The sequence below is a fragment of the Hippoglossus stenolepis genome, chromosome 2 (assembly GCF_022539355.2).
Source record: "Hippoglossus stenolepis isolate QCI-W04-F060 chromosome 2, HSTE1.2, whole genome shotgun sequence".
NCBI lineage: Eukaryota > Metazoa > Chordata > Actinopteri > Pleuronectiformes > Pleuronectidae > Hippoglossus > Hippoglossus stenolepis.
In genome coordinates this window covers 15,642,875-15,659,845 of record NC_061484.1, presented here as the reverse complement: position 1 = coordinate 15,659,845, position 16,971 = coordinate 15,642,875, and the positions used below count along the sequence as shown (strand labels likewise).

At 43.6% G+C, this 16,971-nt stretch overlaps 1 protein-coding gene across 7 annotated transcripts in view; it reads right to left on the bottom strand.

Moving 5' to 3' along the window:
• Positions 1-14,558, bottom strand: part of rbfox2 (RNA binding fox-1 homolog 2) — a 38,205-nt gene extending 23,647 nt beyond the window's left edge. For 2 of the 7 annotated variants that reach the window (XM_047341902.1, XM_047341900.1), the window contains exons 1-2: positions 13,145-14,552; positions 5,090-5,140 (exon numbers count right to left, since the gene is read on the bottom strand). In XM_047341902.1, coding sequence (XP_047197858.1) covers positions 5,090-5,140; positions 13,145-13,396 — 303 coding nt within the window. In that variant the 5' untranslated portion in view covers positions 13,397-14,552. Of the gene's footprint in view, positions 1-1,387; positions 1,622-5,089; positions 5,141-12,528; positions 12,673-13,144 lie in introns of those variants that run through there. The other 5 variants (XR_007034690.1, XM_047341901.1, XM_047341899.1 and 2 more) reach the window with 5 other exon arrangements.
• Between the last annotated feature and the right edge of the window lie 2,413 nt (positions 14,559-16,971).

The window sequence follows — 16,971 nt, the reverse complement described above, 5'->3', positions numbered from 1 at the left end:
TTGCTCTCAATCTCTTTCGGCTCGTGCGTCTGTCCCTGCTTGACTACAGCGTCCTCGTCCGCGGGGGCTTCCCCGGTAACAGGCTGAGAGTGTCCCGTCACCTCAAAAATCAATTTTCTATTCTCCTCCCATTCTCTCTCTCCCTCTTTTCCAACCCATCCCCCTCTCTTCCATGGACTCCTAAAGGAAAACATTGAGATAACAGCTGCCACGGCCCCAGGGAGAGCAAGAGGAGGGAGAAAAGAGGTCAAACAGTAAAGAAAGCAGGAATCCAAGGTACAGCTGAAAGAGAAGTGTGCACACACATACACACAAGTAAAGAAAGGAACACACACACACACACACACACACACACACAAGTAAAGACAGGACAGATACTCATCCTGACTCCCACTAAATGAAATGTAATGATATGAACGAGACACTTCATGCACCAACTTTGCAGCCCACTGTGTGCTTGAGCGTCTGTGTGTTTGTGAAATGTGTGACACAGAAATTACAGTGAGGAGGTGTTGTTAGCTGAATAGACGAGATGCTGAAGGGAGGAGGAGAAAGAATGAGGGAGAGAAAGCGAGGGAGAAGAAAAAAAGACAGAGACAACTGTTCTGTGGACACCTGTCCCTTTCGCTCACAGGCCTGAACGATGTACAGAGACAGCTGCAGGGGCCATAAAGAAGACGACAGACTTTTTCTTTCCCCCACTTACCTCTCCTCCCACCCCCCCTTCTCTTTCTTCACTGCTTCCACTCCTTTTCCACTCAGAAATATCTGAGGAGTTTCTCGCAGGAGCAACACGCCATGCCGCTTCATCCAGCTGCGCCGACCAACACGCCGCACGTACTATACATTCACATAAGATCCCTTAGAGCATACATAATACATGGCAGAGCACGGTTACTGGCAGTAACAGCTCTTGATGTTCAGATTGCGTGCGCTTCTAGCTCGGGGCAGGAGAACAGATGCCACAACAATGCCGCACAATAACACGCCGCCGCTCGTGCGTCTCAACACGGCAAATCATAATTGTAGCGATACAATCTCCAGCCTGTATCATCGCTGTCATCTACGCCCGCTACACTGGTAGTCCCCACTGTTTATATACCTCGTAGCAACTGGCCGCCAAAGTCCTGACAGGAGTCTGAAATGCCCTGACTGGACCGCTCGAGTAAAGGGGTCAAGTAGAGTCCTCATCTGTTAGTAGTTAATTAACATTTCATGCTCAGTGACAGTGCTGCCCGCTCTGATGCCGCTTCATGTACAGTGGAGCCCGGAGAGATACAGCGCACGCACACGCACGCCCGCACACTCACACACACACACATACATACATACATACATACATACATACAGGAGGGATATGAAAAAAGATATCAAGATAAACACTCACCGACAACACGGAAGGAAAGTACAGTCCCATCATCGTATTCTGTGCAACAACTCCCTACTGTCGCCGCTCCTCTCTCCCTTTTTCCTCTTATCACGCTGCCTCACTCGCTCTCCCTCTCTCCGAGTCTGTGTCACCTCACCAGCTCAGTCTCTCTTGTCTGTCTCACAGATTCAAAATCTCCCTCTCTCTGCCCCCGCTCGCTCTGTCTGCCCTGCCAACCCCCCGCCACCACCAACCCCCAACCCAGTCCTCCCCACCTCCTCCTCCTCCTCCTCCTCCTCCTCCTCTGGCCTCTGTCCCTGTCACTCTCCCTCTCCCTTGCTTACTTGCTTTGTCTTTTTTCTTTCCTTCTCTCTCTCTCTCTCTCTCTCTATTCTGTCTCCCACTCACTCTTTTCTTTTCCCTCTCCCACTCGCTCCTTGCTTCTCCTCTACCCCCAGCCTTCTGTTGTGCTGCCGTGCCCTTGCCTGCTCATCTCCTCTGTCTCTTCTCCAGTCTTCCTCCTCTCTCTCACCCAGATAGCCTGACGCCCCCCGTCACACCTGCAAACTTGCCCCTCCCTCCCGCTCCTCTCTCATGTCGCAGTCCCTCCCTCCTCTCTCTCTCTCTCTCTCATTCCTTCTGTTCTCTTTCTCCATGTAGGTGAGTTAAATGGGGCTGCTGGCACCACTGGGAGAGCAAGTGAAAACTTTGCCTCTCCCTCTCCCCTCTCAGACATGCTCCTCGTTACGTAAACGTGCTGGCAATTTTACATCTTTGTCTCATGTTTAAATAAGCACCAGAGTCTGGCTGTCTGGAGTCAACTGACCTGGTAAAAGCACAGCTCGAGTCTGCAAACCGGCAAAATAAATCCTTAAAGCGGCACTGATCGGTATATTTTTTATCTTAATAGTTAAAAAAACACTAAAACATGTAAAGCAAAAGTCACAGTGACAAACCTCATTTACGCCAAAATTTGCAGATGGGGTTTTGAAACGCGGGGAAACAAAAACTAAAAAAAGGTAATTGACTCCTTTCCCATTTTCATTAGAGGGAGGAGTTAGCCTTTCTGCTATCATCCCCAGTGATTCACTTTTGACGTCACGAGCATTGCATCTTGCACGATACGAACAAAACCAAATCACTGCTGCACGTTGTTCAAAAACAATCAGTACACACATGTTCAAGGCTATTTACGCGCCTACGCCTGCAAGTTCAATGCACGTCACAATGTTGCACCTGAAAACGTGCTGCTTCAGCATCTAGACTGCAAAGATAAAAAATAAATGAGCTTTTTTCTCCCAGGTGTCATGTTTCAATCACTGCCGACCGGAGCCGATAAAAAACTGTGTCTACTACAGAGTCATTTGACCCGGAAGTAAATATCAGTGGGTGTTGGTGGGTTTTTTTAACCAGATGAAACGGGGCTTTAAAGATAATTATCACATGACTCTACTGTTCCACTCAGCTTCAGGAGACATTTTAGCCTCTTTCAGCTTATTGTTTTTGATTTTGCAGCTTTCGATTATATTGTTAAAGCACACACAAGCAATGTTCGCTATCTACCCAGCACCAAACCACAGATAAAGTTAGAAAGTAGCTGGGGAATTAAGTAAAGCGCTTACTAGCTGAAGAGCCAGATATTTTCCCAGATACATTCAGGAAAACAAGCCTTGAGCAGCTACATTAGAAGAACGACTCGGATATTTCTTGACAGCAAAGTCAGACAACCTGGGCTGAGAAGACTTATCATGTCACATTATTTAAAAGAAAAAGGCTAAAGAAGAGTCGACAATGTCTTCAAAACATGGAATGGCTGAACTCATAAAGCCCAGTATTTGTCTTCAGCACAACATCTAATAGATATGAAATAAAAGCGACTAGAACTACTGTGCTTCTACGGAGCAAACTACAGAATATAAATGCAAAAATAATTTTAATTCATGTTAAATGGTTATATTTTGATCAAATATGAACAAGGATAATAAATTATATGTGAAGACAACAGCAGACACAAGATTTAAATAAATGTGTCACTTGTTTTTTATGGATAGAAAATATTAAAATATTTTTAAAACCATGAAATATGAGATTGCAAATAAGATTAGTTATTGTGTCGTATGAGTCTGTAAAAATCGGTCTTTATGTCTTTTGAAGCCGAAAAAGAAAAAGCAGCAGCTTCTTGGTCAAAAAATGTCAGTTTCATTCACGTTGACGTTGCATAATGTAAATATCAAGCAGATTGCTTCAAACAGCAACTAAATAACTGTTGCAACCTATTATTAATACTACGTGGGTGCTGCTGGACATTAAAAGTACGAAGCAGAATTTAAAATTCTATCTGATAAATTATTAAATACACGAAAAACATTAATTAAGATGAAAAGCAGTGGGAGAAGCAGGCGTCAATGATAAAACACGTTTGAACATCTATCACAGATGACGCCTGCGAGCCAGTAATCCAAAAGATTATTGTATTTGGCAACTTACTCATGTTCCTCAGCTCTAACTCTTGGCTCAGTCCCTGTACGTCCTGTCATGTTTGAATAAAGCCATCAGCAGATGATTTACCTATATAAGGAGACGTTACTTCAACAGACAGATAACGCCAGAAAAAGTTTCATCCTCCACAGCTGCAAACGTCTGCCCTGACACGTCCTGCTGCTCTCCAGGCTTTTCCTTCAAGGAGCTTTTGATCACATCATTCTCACACTGCTGTTGACAGTTTAGCACCTTGGTGCTGAGGGAGCCGACGCTGCCCAGCATTGTTTTCTTCCTTTCTCTCTCTCTCGCTCCCTCGGTCAGAAGCCAGTTCACACTTCTCGGCCCCTGAAGAAGTCGTCCACTGACTTCTTTCCATCCCGACATGAGAGCTTTTCAGTCCACTATGATTGTTCTTTGAAAACTATCATTTGGGAAGGAGACTGTAAAATGAAAACTGGCTAACTGGCCTCTAACCAGCACTGTACAACCAGGGAAAGCAACAAAAAAAAAAAGAATCAGTCACCCTCTAGCGAATAAGGAGAGTGCAAGTGAAGGCTTAGGGCCGATGAAGTGCAGATAAGCAGCCAGAGGTTGTTGGGCGTCACAGGGAGTGAGGGATGAGGGGATTATGGGCAGAGCATGAGAGGATGAGTGGATGAACGGAGGATGATCTAAGGATTAACCACATAAACTGAACAGTCTAATAACACAATCAGCAGGCTAATACAAACAAGAGTAAACAGATTGTGGCCTTGCGCACACGCACCGCACACTTACACACACACACAGAACAACAAACACGACATGCAATACAGGTTCTGTTTGGCTTCTTTGTTCTGTTTTTGTTTTGTGTTTGTTTATTTGTGGGCTGAAAAACCAGAATATTTGCATGTTTTTCAAGGTGTTAAAAAAGAAAATGAATGCATTTTTCCGAGCTGAGAGATGATTAATAACACTGCTGATTGTTTCATGGACAAATAAGAAGTAGTGGGAGGGTTTGACTGGAAGAGTGAAGGATGTGGAGGCATGTCTTCTTCTACACGACTGACAAACTATAATCTACACCCCCACCTTGTGGTTTAGAGAGCTTCACTGAGCCATGTAAATGCTCCGGTATATATATATATATATATATATATATATACTGCATCCAGATATGAAAGAAACACAGGGCTGGATGGCAGGAGATTATAAAATATGTATTTTTACACGTGTTAGAGAGAGTAAATGTCTCCTTACCTGACTAAGAGACGGGTAGCCGTGGTAACCAAGGGTCAAGGGGTCGTTATTCTGAAAGAGAGAAGATACATGGTGAGTATTTTGTTAATTCATATCATTTTTATTACTCAGAATTGTTTGTTCCTGTATTTACTCGATCTTTACACCCAGTTAGTGGCGCCTCTATATTTGACTCTTCTGGCGTTAGCGACTCCCAATCAAATTAACTCCAGTGACACACTCCTGCTATCTCCTCTGGAGTTTTCCACCCAGCGGATCTTTTGTCTCCTTGTAAAGACGCGATAACGGGGGCGAGTGAGATCATGCGAGCAGGAGATGAAAGACGGGGCAGAAAGAACAAGTGTCTCACCACAGCTCTTAAATCATAAATAGGTCAGGAGTGTCAGCGGGAATGAAGCCCGTCGGTGTGAAATGGCATTGTGAGCCCCTGATGCAATCTCCGACACATTCCTCTCAATGTTCTGGCTTCGTGGAGAAGAGATGGATACATCAAACATCTGGTGAGTAATTACAGTTAAACAAGATGCAGAGACGGGAGAAGGAAAAAAAAGAACACTCATTTTGTTTGGAGCCAAATATTAAACATAAATCACGTCCCTAGTCCCTAAAATAGTTTGTAACTCACTTTATTTATACTCATTATGCTGTGTTCCGGCTTTTATGCTAATGTATTCCATTAAAAAGGAGCTTTTCACAGCGATTACAGCTCGCTTTGAAGGGGAAAACAGATTTGCCTGTCTCTGGCTTCATATCACTAGATTAGAAAACAACTCGGCTCCTCCCTCCTCCCTCTGTCCTTCCCCCTGATCTTCCTTTCATCTGGAACCAATGTCCCTCGTCTGCTCTGTCCCTAGGGGGAACACTTTGCTCTGCACGCTTCACAGCTTGAGTTCGCCTGATTAATACTGTAGCCATCTAACTCCGGACCCCATGGGGCCGCTTCACTAAAAACTGAGCGCAACATCTCCAAAAGGCAAGAGACCTGGTCTGGAGAGCGGGGGAGAAAGAAGTGTCCTCGTGATTGAAAAATGCATCATGTGCGAGTCTATCTCACAGCCAAAAATGTACTTAGAGAACTGGCTTTGGGAGGTAGAAGCTCTAAATAATGAATCGCTTCTTAGAGGCTTGAATAACATGAATAAAGAATAAACCTTATTTTACAGCGAGGCCAAACTCCAGACTCATTGAACTGGAGGTATGGAGCAGGAGGGGGAATCAAAACAACACCACAACACAATTAGGCAAGAACACCAGATTTATTAGGGCAGTATACTGTGTCAGAGTGAGGGAGGAGGTGCTGTGAAAACACACACACACATCTGGTAACATCTGGATTTCATATGATGGAGTGACTGGAGGAGGAACCAGAGCTGGAGAAGTGCAGCGGGAAATGGACAGCAGAGAAAAGAAAGACTAAATGAGATGGAGGGGAGCAAAGACAATGACTCATACATGCGCGGAGTCATGTGCTTAATTTCCTTAAGGAACTGGGTGGAACGAAGGAGGGAGGGGAGGGAGGGAGGGAGGGAGGGAGGGAGGGCTGCACGGAGGCTGCTCGACATGAGTGTGCATCAGTCTCACTCTCCAAACCACAGTCACTAGCACAGAGCAGGAAAAACAAAATGATTTCTCATTCTTATTGATGCTAGTCATGTTTTTCTTGTTGGTGACAAATGAAGCAGCTGATACCTGTCTGGCAGAGGTGGTGGTGTTTCAGGGGGGGGTGGGGGGTGACTAAAAAACACAAGACCAAACTGCTGGCGAGGACCGGGTGAGCAATCAGGAGACTAAAAAAATGACTTGAAGTCAACAGATGGTGGAGAAGGGAGGAGGGGGAGGACAGACGAGCTCGGAGGGGCGAGAAAAACCAAAGCAGAGTTCCTCCTTCACACCATCTCCTCACAACGGTGATCCCTTTCACACACGGACCCTGCTGCTACATCCACACTTCTACGTTTTCGTTTGAAAACTCGTCAACTCGGCCACGGCGTTTTTTCAGCTGCTAAAGCTGAGAAATGGGGTTATGCTGCTGACCCTGTTTTAGTCTGAAACCTCCCGGGACGTGTTTTAGTCTGAACGTGCAGAAACTGTGATGTTTGGAAGCGATGATTTAGACGCTCACCACCACTTGCTGATTAGATCTCCGATCACATGACCCGTTCCGGAAGAAAACCGGCGTCAGCCTCGGCCACCAGTGTAGAACGCAACGTGGATAAACAATCACAGGCTTTGCTGACCCTGTTGTCTTTGCCAACATAAATTCCGTATTTTACAATGATACAACTGTTTGTCCAGTGTATCTGAGCAGTTATGTTTTCAGGTGTGTTTGCATGTATGTAAGGATTAAAACTGATCCAGAGCCGAAACGCTTGTGTGGACAGAGATTGTTTTAGTCTGAAATTGTTGTTTTCAAACTAAAATGTTACATGGGTAGATGTTGCCTCAAGATGTGTGTGTGTGTGTGTGTGTGTGTGTGTGTATTAAGGTTGTCGCTAAACCAGTTTTTTAAAGACTTTTTAACAATATTAGTACAAGAAAATGGTCCTGTTGAGCCCTATTGTACATTTTAGCCCAATACTTTTCTTTGAAGCAATACATATTTATTTAATCAGTTCATTTATACAAGGAATAGATAACCACAAATAACCAAACCGGTCTGTAAAATGGAAGAGAACTTGGATAATAATGCTTTGTAGTGTTGAACAAAGCAAGAATTGTGATGGTGTCACTTTGTCACTTTCTGGGGGCATTTCGTTTTTGCATAATTGCGTACTTTTATATTTGATACTTTAAGAACATTTCCCTGGCTTTGATTTTAGTGTTGCATTTACTTTTACTTGTAGAAAACATTAAAACTACTGTATAATAATAGTACTAACATTAGTATTTTTACTGACTCCCTCCGGATTCTGATTGAAGATCTGTTTCCGATCAAAAGTGAAATTAACGTAGACTGCATCGTTTCAAACACGTGGTATTGAAACAGTTACAAAGTATCAATACTTTTGAAGACCTTAGTGTGTGTGTGTGTGTGTGTGTGTCTGATTTGGACATATTCCCATCTATTCCCATTGTGTCGTGGGTCTGCTGCTCTTCTGAGGAGGATTAAGAAGAAGAAGAAGAAGAAGAAGAAGAAGAGGAGGAACTACATTTCACTGCTCAGAGTCATCGTACCCGTCTGCAGAGCAGGCCGCTCCGTACACTCAAGAGGATGTGAATCCATTTCATCCACGGAGCACTTATGTGCTAAGCCTCCAGACACATTGCCGGACGATGTGAAGTTTATTTTCCCCTCAATCCACCTCACATCCCTTGAACTTTCCTCAGCAAACCTACACGCGTGTTTTGCAGCAGTTGAAGTGGATCTTGGACGTCGCCTCGACAGTTCTGTCATTACATAATCACATAGCAGCGTCGGCTAGCAATTTACATGACACACAACACAACTGACGTCCACCACAGTGATCTGCGTGAGATAAAAGTGTAATTTTATCCCCCAATTTATTTCAGATCTGATAAGAGTGAATTAATATTTGCTTGTAATTATTTACTGCACAGCATAATTACCCATCATCATTAGTCCAGATCATTATTTCTCCGCAGCATCACTCACTGAGAGCAGAGCTTGATGCTGGGAACAATGCAGATGCCCGTAAATGAAAAAATAAACCTTGGCTCCTTTTCATTTTTGACATTTTAGCAGAGATTCATCAAATTATTCAGCTGAGCAATAAATCTCGAGAGTACAGTGTATTGAAAACAATTGAGTCTGCATGAAAAACAATGCAACAACGAACAGATTGCAACAATATATCAACAACTGATGATTCTTGATTATTTATGAATTTGCAGTCGACATTCTTCTTTGCTTAATGAATCCAAGAAATGTCAGAAAATAGCTAAAAATGTCTGTTACAAGTTCCTGACCAATCTTTTGTGCATGTGATATGAAAGACAAAGACGCAAATGATGGCTGATTAATATCATCTTAGCTGTAATTATGTCCCGCAATTACTTTCAGCACATTAGGCAACATGTACATGTACTGTGTAGTGATTCCATATACGGATACGATTTATATAGTGACGTTCAGAAATGACACAAACAAATGCAGAGATTACCTGCAGTTACTAAAATGGTATGCATTTATTAACATACTAATATACACCATGAAGATTTGAAATACTATAACAGCAACAAAGTGCTTCACTGCAGTTGACATGACATGAGGCCGCAGTGTTTTCACAATGTGACTGCAAATGCATCCTGGGCCACATTGAAGGACCGCCCACTCAGCTGACGCCCCCTGCACCATTGCAGCTTCATAATGAACGAAAGATATTTTCAATACATTGATACACAATAGTAACACTCAACACTCACTGCTGCATACTGGTTTCTTTATATATATATATATATATATATATATCTCTCTCTCTCTCTCTCTCTCTCTCTCTCTCTCTCTCTCTCTCTCTCTCTCTCTCTCTCTCAGTTGCATAATGCATTATCTGTTCCCTTACCATACCCTAAAACATCACAACTAAATGACCTAAAAGCAAGTCTTAGTCCTCAAGCAGCTCTTTGAAAAAGTGAGGGCCGGCCAAAGTCCTGGCTCTAAAAGGTCTGAACTCAAAATGGTCCTCACAAGGATAGACGTTTGAGTACACACACAAACAAATGCATTAGCCACAGACCTGCCTGTCATAGTCTGTCGTCATTTGTCATCATCTGGTCTTGTGAACAGAGCTGATGTAGCTGCGTGTTTATTTGCATCTAGAGCAGAAGTGAGATCTGGACGATAGGATCACCTGCAACAGATGTTAACACCGGGTATGAACAGGAGCGCACCGTCCCTCTGCTGGCGATTTATCACAGAAAAACAGGGTCCTAAACTAAATAAATATTCTGAACTCGCAGAAGGAGTGCATTTTTCTTTTCTTGACGTTTTCATTCTATTTCAGAGCCGGGCCCGAGATGAAAGTACAGAGGGGTGATCCACCTACATTAATGTCCTAGTCAAGTCATTTGTCCTCAGTGCTGTCACCGCAGGCAAGACCTTATTAGGTTAGAGAGAGTCCCGGTTCCTCCGCAGAGTGACAACAAAACATGGGCTGCTCAGCAGCACGCCGGATGGATATTGAATCCGACAACCTCCTCTCCACATTTCCCAAAATCTGAGCAGGGCTGGAGACGCAGGGTGGTGTTACGAGTCTCCTGTTGTCCTGAAAAATGCAGGACTTTGCTGGCGCTGCAGAGGAATGCAACATAGACGTGTAGTTATTTTTACTGTGAACCCTCCTGTTGGAAGCTTATTCAAAAGCTTCATAGACATTTAGACTCTACATTATTGGATGAACACCGTGTCAGCTCCAGGTCAACATCTGATTTCTATGAGCAGCAGTGAACATTTGAACTTGTTCAATGCACCCAGCTTATTTTTTCTCCCACTGGCTGTATTTGCATGTTAGCTGAACACTCAGTCATGTAGTGCATGCTGCACAGACTTATACATGCATTGCTGCTCCGCTACAACTTAGCAAATCTGACTTGACAGCGCTTTCCACCCCCGCACTGCGATGACATCACACCCTAGCAGTTAATGAGAAAAACAGCAGGGTCAATAGCCAAATGGGAAGGATCCCATTATTAGGCTGCTGCCGTTTAAATGGCTTGCTCTACCACAACCACACCCCATTGTATTGGCTTGAATTACAGGTCAGAGTTCAACTCCTGCTGTGATGTCGGAAATAAATGTGTTTTTTCTTTTTAAATCAAGGATGGAAAGGATGGAGGAAAAGAGACACGATGCTTGACGAGAGCCAGGGGATGGGTTTCTGTAATACTTTCCATCCTTTACTCTCCTCTGAGGATTAGCTTTACAGAAGTGCTTGTGTGCATTTTTATAGATTTTTTTTCTTGAAGAGCCAAGTGCTTTTAAAAAGCAGGAAAATTGGATGTCACATCCCAGTTTGTTTGTAGAGTATTACTGGCGTCACCAGGTAAGGAGAAATTAAAATACACCAGAGTTTTATATAAACACAGTTTGATCAGAGGACGATTGTTTCATTGTGTGCAGCTCAAACGACAAGTGATGGGAAAAAGGGCCACCAAACTTATGTCATAGCAGTGGAAAAACAAATGTATGCAACTAATTATTATTTTCATTATTGATTAATTGTCTGATCATTTTATCTATTGATAATTTACTCTATAGAAAATAGTATAAAATAGTCTCCTCTAATTCTAAAACTGCAAAATGACATCGCCATATGCCTGATTTTGTCCAACCAACAGCCATAAACGTTAAGATATGTACCAAAAAAAAATACAGGAAATCAATAATCAATACATTTAAGAAACAAAAGACTGAAACAATTAATTATTAACAGAGTTGCCTGTTATTTTTCTGTCTGTGGACTAGTCACTACATTGACTAATCATTGTCGCTCTATACATGTATAAATACGGTATAATCTTCATGTGGATCTTACTGATGTGTGTGTATGTGCATGAGCCTGTGTGTTGTGAAAGATCCCTGCCTCAGATAAGGATCTCAGAGATCAGTGTGGTTATAATGCCCCCTCCAGTATGAGATGTGATCCCATTAGCTGGAAACAAAGCCTCTTTACTGCCAGTGATAGGGCAAATCTGTTCCTGCACCAACTGAGAGGCAGGGAGGAGAGGGGGGGAGGAGGAGGAGGGGGCATGTCTCCCACTCTCATTTCCGGACTGTCCAGCCAGCTCACGTTCAATACATTTTAGGTGCTGAAGCTATTGATCCGTGCCTCTCTCTCTCTCCCACACAAACAAGTCTTCCACTCACATCTGTTTTTAAGTGCATTACGTTCCTAAGCCCTTCTGTCAACACACACACACACAACACACGCAGACACACACACAACACACGCAGACAGCATGGCGATGTAAAGCCATCCATTTAGTTTTCCAAACAGCAGCAAACAGACCACTTCACCTCCATTACTGGTGCTTTCATGGTGGGGGAGAAAGCTTTCTATCTTTTTAAAAGGAGTGCTTCGCCCCTTTGTAATATACTGTAACGACGTCCCGAGCATCCTCCTGTCCTCCTCTTGGTGCTTTATCAAGACATGTTTGACGATTGTGGAAATATTACAGCACAAAGATTTCCCTGACATTTAAAAAGAAATATAGGTTACAAGAGGTTAAATGCAGAATCAGAGCCAAACACTGCAGCACAAATGCTGATAACACCACTGAGAATGAATGCAGTTACGTTTGGGCTGGTTGCATTGCATTCCAATCAAAGTGCAGGTCCTTGCATCGGCCCCTCCACTTCCAAAAAGATCACACAAGCAAACACTGACATCAATTTCCATTCCAAACGTTGTCCACAGCATTACGCCACATGGTGAAGAGGATTTTTGCATAATAAAAAGGTCGAGCTTGTTTACGTTCCCTACCCTCTGCTGGAACTCTGCCTGGGCTCCACTGATATTATTCATTAGAACAGCATCTTTGAAGAGCTGTGAAGCAGCAGGATCTCTGGGCTCCGATGTAACAACCCGGCAAACACTGCGGGTCGACTTCATACAAATTGGTACTGCAACAAATTACTGTTGCAATTCCTTCTCGAACCTGAAGTCAATGCCTGGAGGTGCAATGTAGCAGCCACAGTGGAACAGCTCAGCGGACACCGTGGATTGCATTCAGAGTGGACCACTGCAATGCTCCCTTTGCACAGCACGTCCAGCTGAGAAATGTGGAGGTATTCCCTGCAGTGCTGGGAATGGACTGGGCCCAGTGGTGGCCCCTGTGCTGCAGATACAGCTGCAACTACCTGCATAACACTAAATGCAGCCTCAATTTACACAGGCAAACTGGTTAAACACGAAAGCATGGTTTAATAGATGAAAGCATGGTGGCGTGGAGGATAGCAGATTCCTTGATGAAATGATACTAGTATCATGCATGACGACTTCCTTGCACCACGCTTGTGCACAGCAGGATATGATCGTCTCTGCATTGCTGTTTTTTTTTTTTGCACAAACAGACCCCCCCCACCACACACACACTCACCTGACCAACCTCGCCGATTCCTCCCGAACCGTCCATGCGGGGACGCTTGCACTCCGCGCCGGCCGAGTCCACCAGAACGGCGGCCGTCTGCGCGTCGGGCTCCGGGTCTCCGCGCTTCATGCCCCGCACGGCTGCGGGAGCGCCGCCCGGGTTGGCGTGCACCCCGGCCATGGCGTCCAGCTCTCTGTCCCGGTCCATGAGTCCCCGGGACACGGGCAGCATGATGGAGGCGACGTCGGTCGACATTAACATTTAAAAATCTTTTTTTTGTGTCCTCTCTCTCTGGGCTGAAAAACCTCCTGTGCACCTTGAGTGCTGCCTGGAGTTAAAACAGTCTTTTTTATTATAACAATAATAATAATATTATTAATAATAATAATAATAATAATAATAATAAATGCAGCCAGGTAGCTTCTCGCTGCACTGGGCCTTTTGTATGACCCCCTTAAGAGTTGATGTATCTGGAAATGTCTTTTTTAATCTAAAACACTCCAATTAAATAATTCAACTCCAGCGGTTGAAATGGAGAAAACGTCCCCTGGAATAACCGACGGTCTGCGGGCTCGATTCCCAGCTGTAGCCCCCTCGTTTGCTGGCCGTGGATGTATGTACTGCGGGGCTGCCTGAGAGGCCTCCGTCTTTTCGGATCACAACAAACCAATTGAATAAACACCGATGAAAACCACTGGCTCCTGAGCACAGCCTACCGCCTGCTGTCCACTTGTCCTCCCGGGTTCTTTTCCTGTTGTTGTTGTCTTTTCTCAGGGAGCTCGTCAGCGTGATTCCTCAAGACGAGCGCGGAGCCCTCAACATGTCTTCCCCCGTCGCCTGGTTCCTCTCTCGTCTTATCTGGCTCCACATAGCAGGGCTCGCTCTGGAAGTCGATCCGCCTCAGGAGCTTTCTCTTGCCCCCATGTTAGTCTGCGAGGCTCCGCGGTAAAAAGGAAAAAAGGGGACGAGAGGGGTTTCTGTTTTTTTTTAAATAAATAAAAAACAGCCGGCGACTAAAGGACGCACGGACAGACAGAGGGGCTGCGGTGTTTCCCTCTCTTCCTCCTCCTCTTCCTAATCGTCTTCCTCTTTCTTTCTTTCTTTCTGTCTCTCTCTCGCCTATTATTTTCTTCCCCCGCTCCGTTTCCCGGTGAGCTGTGGCAGCGTGTTGCAGAAAAGGAAACCGTCCTCTCTCCCTCCTCCTCCTACTCTCTCGGTGGAGTCATTCCCCTCCTCCTATCTTCCGCTTCTCCCCTTTGAACGCACAACCAGGCGGCCATGAGTACACGCAGTGGTGCCGCAGTGCCTCCATACATTTCACTCAGTGCGTGTGTGTGTGTGAGTGTGAAGGCCTTGAGAGACCATGCTCACACTCTTCCTCCTTTAAACCTTGAAATCCAACCATCATCTTCACTAGTGGTGCACAATTCTGCAGAAAAAACATTTAAATTGTACATGTTTCTATTCTGCTAAAAAGGGGCCCTTTTTTATTTCCTCTGCTGAAGGGAATGGGTGTACCGTGAAGTCCGGCCCCTGCAACATTTCATTCCTAACTCATTACACAACCAGCACACACGGGCCAAGGTCTCCTCTCTCGCACACAAGCCCAGCTGTGAGTCATGCAGCATGCAGCAGCAGCCGTATGTTCCGCTGGCATTTTTATTGCTTGGATGACACCCAGTGGTCAGGAGCCACCAGGAGAGGCAGCGCAACTTCAAAAAGGCAATTTGCTGCAGCTAATTACAATACAAGCTAAAGCTGATATTTCGTTTTTTTTTCTTTCAAATCCTAATCCTGATTTGTAAGGATTTAAATGGGCTGGCTGCCACCCCCCTTCCCCCTTCCCCTTTCTTAAAGCAATAGATCATCATTTTCAGAAATATGCATCCTAGCAGAGAGTGAAGAAAATCAGTAGAAGACTGGATACTGAATCAAGAGGCCTTCCAGATCCCTTACAGCTAAGACCTAATCAAGTCTTTAAAGGTCTTGCAAATGTCCCCACTGTGGGACTAATAAAGGATTATCTTATCTTAACTAGACGGCCTGGCACAGTAAGGACAAGACCTAGTCCTGCACATAACCCAAATTATCTGCACCATAATAATTTAATTTAATGTTTAACATGTTCAGAAATACGCTTCCTTGCTGAGGGTTGATAAAATCAGTAGCTTACTAGAAACAGGAGCAACAACTACCGGGCCCTCTAAAGCTAAGGCCTAACTAAAAAGATTTATTCAAACAAAAACACAAGAGTAAAAAAGAAAAGAAATGCCATTTTTGGAGAACTATGTTGTATACTAGTTTTTTTTTTAACCTTGTAAAGTCTTTACTGGGTTTTCTGGCACGATGAGGGCAAGACCTCAGGAAGTCACTACGCCCAGCCAACAAGTAGTCCTGCATCCACTGGACTGGAATCTTTGAATTTGATTTAATATCGTTTCAACAATTATGTTTCTTTACCAACAATTAATTGAGAAAATCAATAGAAAATCTGCCCATCTAAAGCTATGAGGCTTGATTAACCCATTGATTGATCAGTTTAATTTATATAGTTCTATTTTATTCTCTTATTTTTATTCTATTCTTAAATACAGGTATTATTCATTCTGGACTTGGGCTGCTGTAATAGCCAAATTTCCTCAATGGGAATAAACAAGGGATTGCCTTATCGTATCTTATCTTGTAGAAAAAACAAGTGTGAAAACACCAATTTGCAATTTTATAGAGGAAAACATGCCGGACTAGTTTTTGAACCTTTTACAGTCTATAAAGTTTGTCATCTAACCTGGCATGGTGACAGCAAGACTTCAGGAAGGGACTACACCCAGACAAGAAGTAGACCAGCTCATAACCTCAATTATCCACATAAACCTGTTGTTTATAAGTGAGCTCCAGAGGTTCTGTCAGACAGATTGTTATCATCACAGAGTTTGACCAGCTGTATGACTGTTCCCACTATAGTTTCCTATCTTTAAGATAAACTAAGCTAATCTGATTTAAAAAAAGATACGAGTTGTATTAATGTTCTCATGTCAAAAGTTAAGAAAGTAGCTCATATCCACCAAAGCTGAACAATCCTACATGATTATCTAGTTCTTCGAGTAGAAATATAAAAGAAATGAAAGAATTGTGTCCCTACCTTAATTTGCATTCACACTTAAATGTAATGGCCTGTACCTCTATAAAGTCTGGTGGAAATGTTTGGCAATTTTTAATGCTGCTGACAAATCAAACAAACCGACAAACAGACACAGATTAAAATATAACCGGCTTCACAGAGGTTCCCAAACAGTTTCTTTAATTGTTGTATTTATTTTAACATTAATCCTGATGTATTCACATTCTTACCCGTTTGTGTAGATGTAAATTCGTATAGTTGCCTGGTGTTTGTTTATTAAGTCTGTGAGGCTCTTTGGCTGAGAAGCAAAATAAATCACATTTAAGTTGTTGTACACAAAACCTCATTACCGACCAATTAAAGTAGACATCTCCCCTGAGCTGCACTGTACTTTATAGTGAGAGGTTATCTGACATAATACAAGACATGAAGGGGGGTCTTGATTTATTGATCTCGAGGCTGTGTCTTGAAAGGGGCCTTTGTCAGTGTGTCTGATATTGTTCACAAACTAATTTGTTTAATCCAATTAACAACACAGTAAACAAAGGGCTCTGTAATATTTCAACAAAGGGGTGAAGTGCACACTGCACAGTGGGGGCTGATTGTTGAATGCATGGGTTACAAACTGCAAGCAGGTTAATCTGCTCATGTTTGCACATTCAAGCCAAGGTGGAAATATTCTGAAGTCCCCTTTCAAACATGATTCGTCACTTATTCT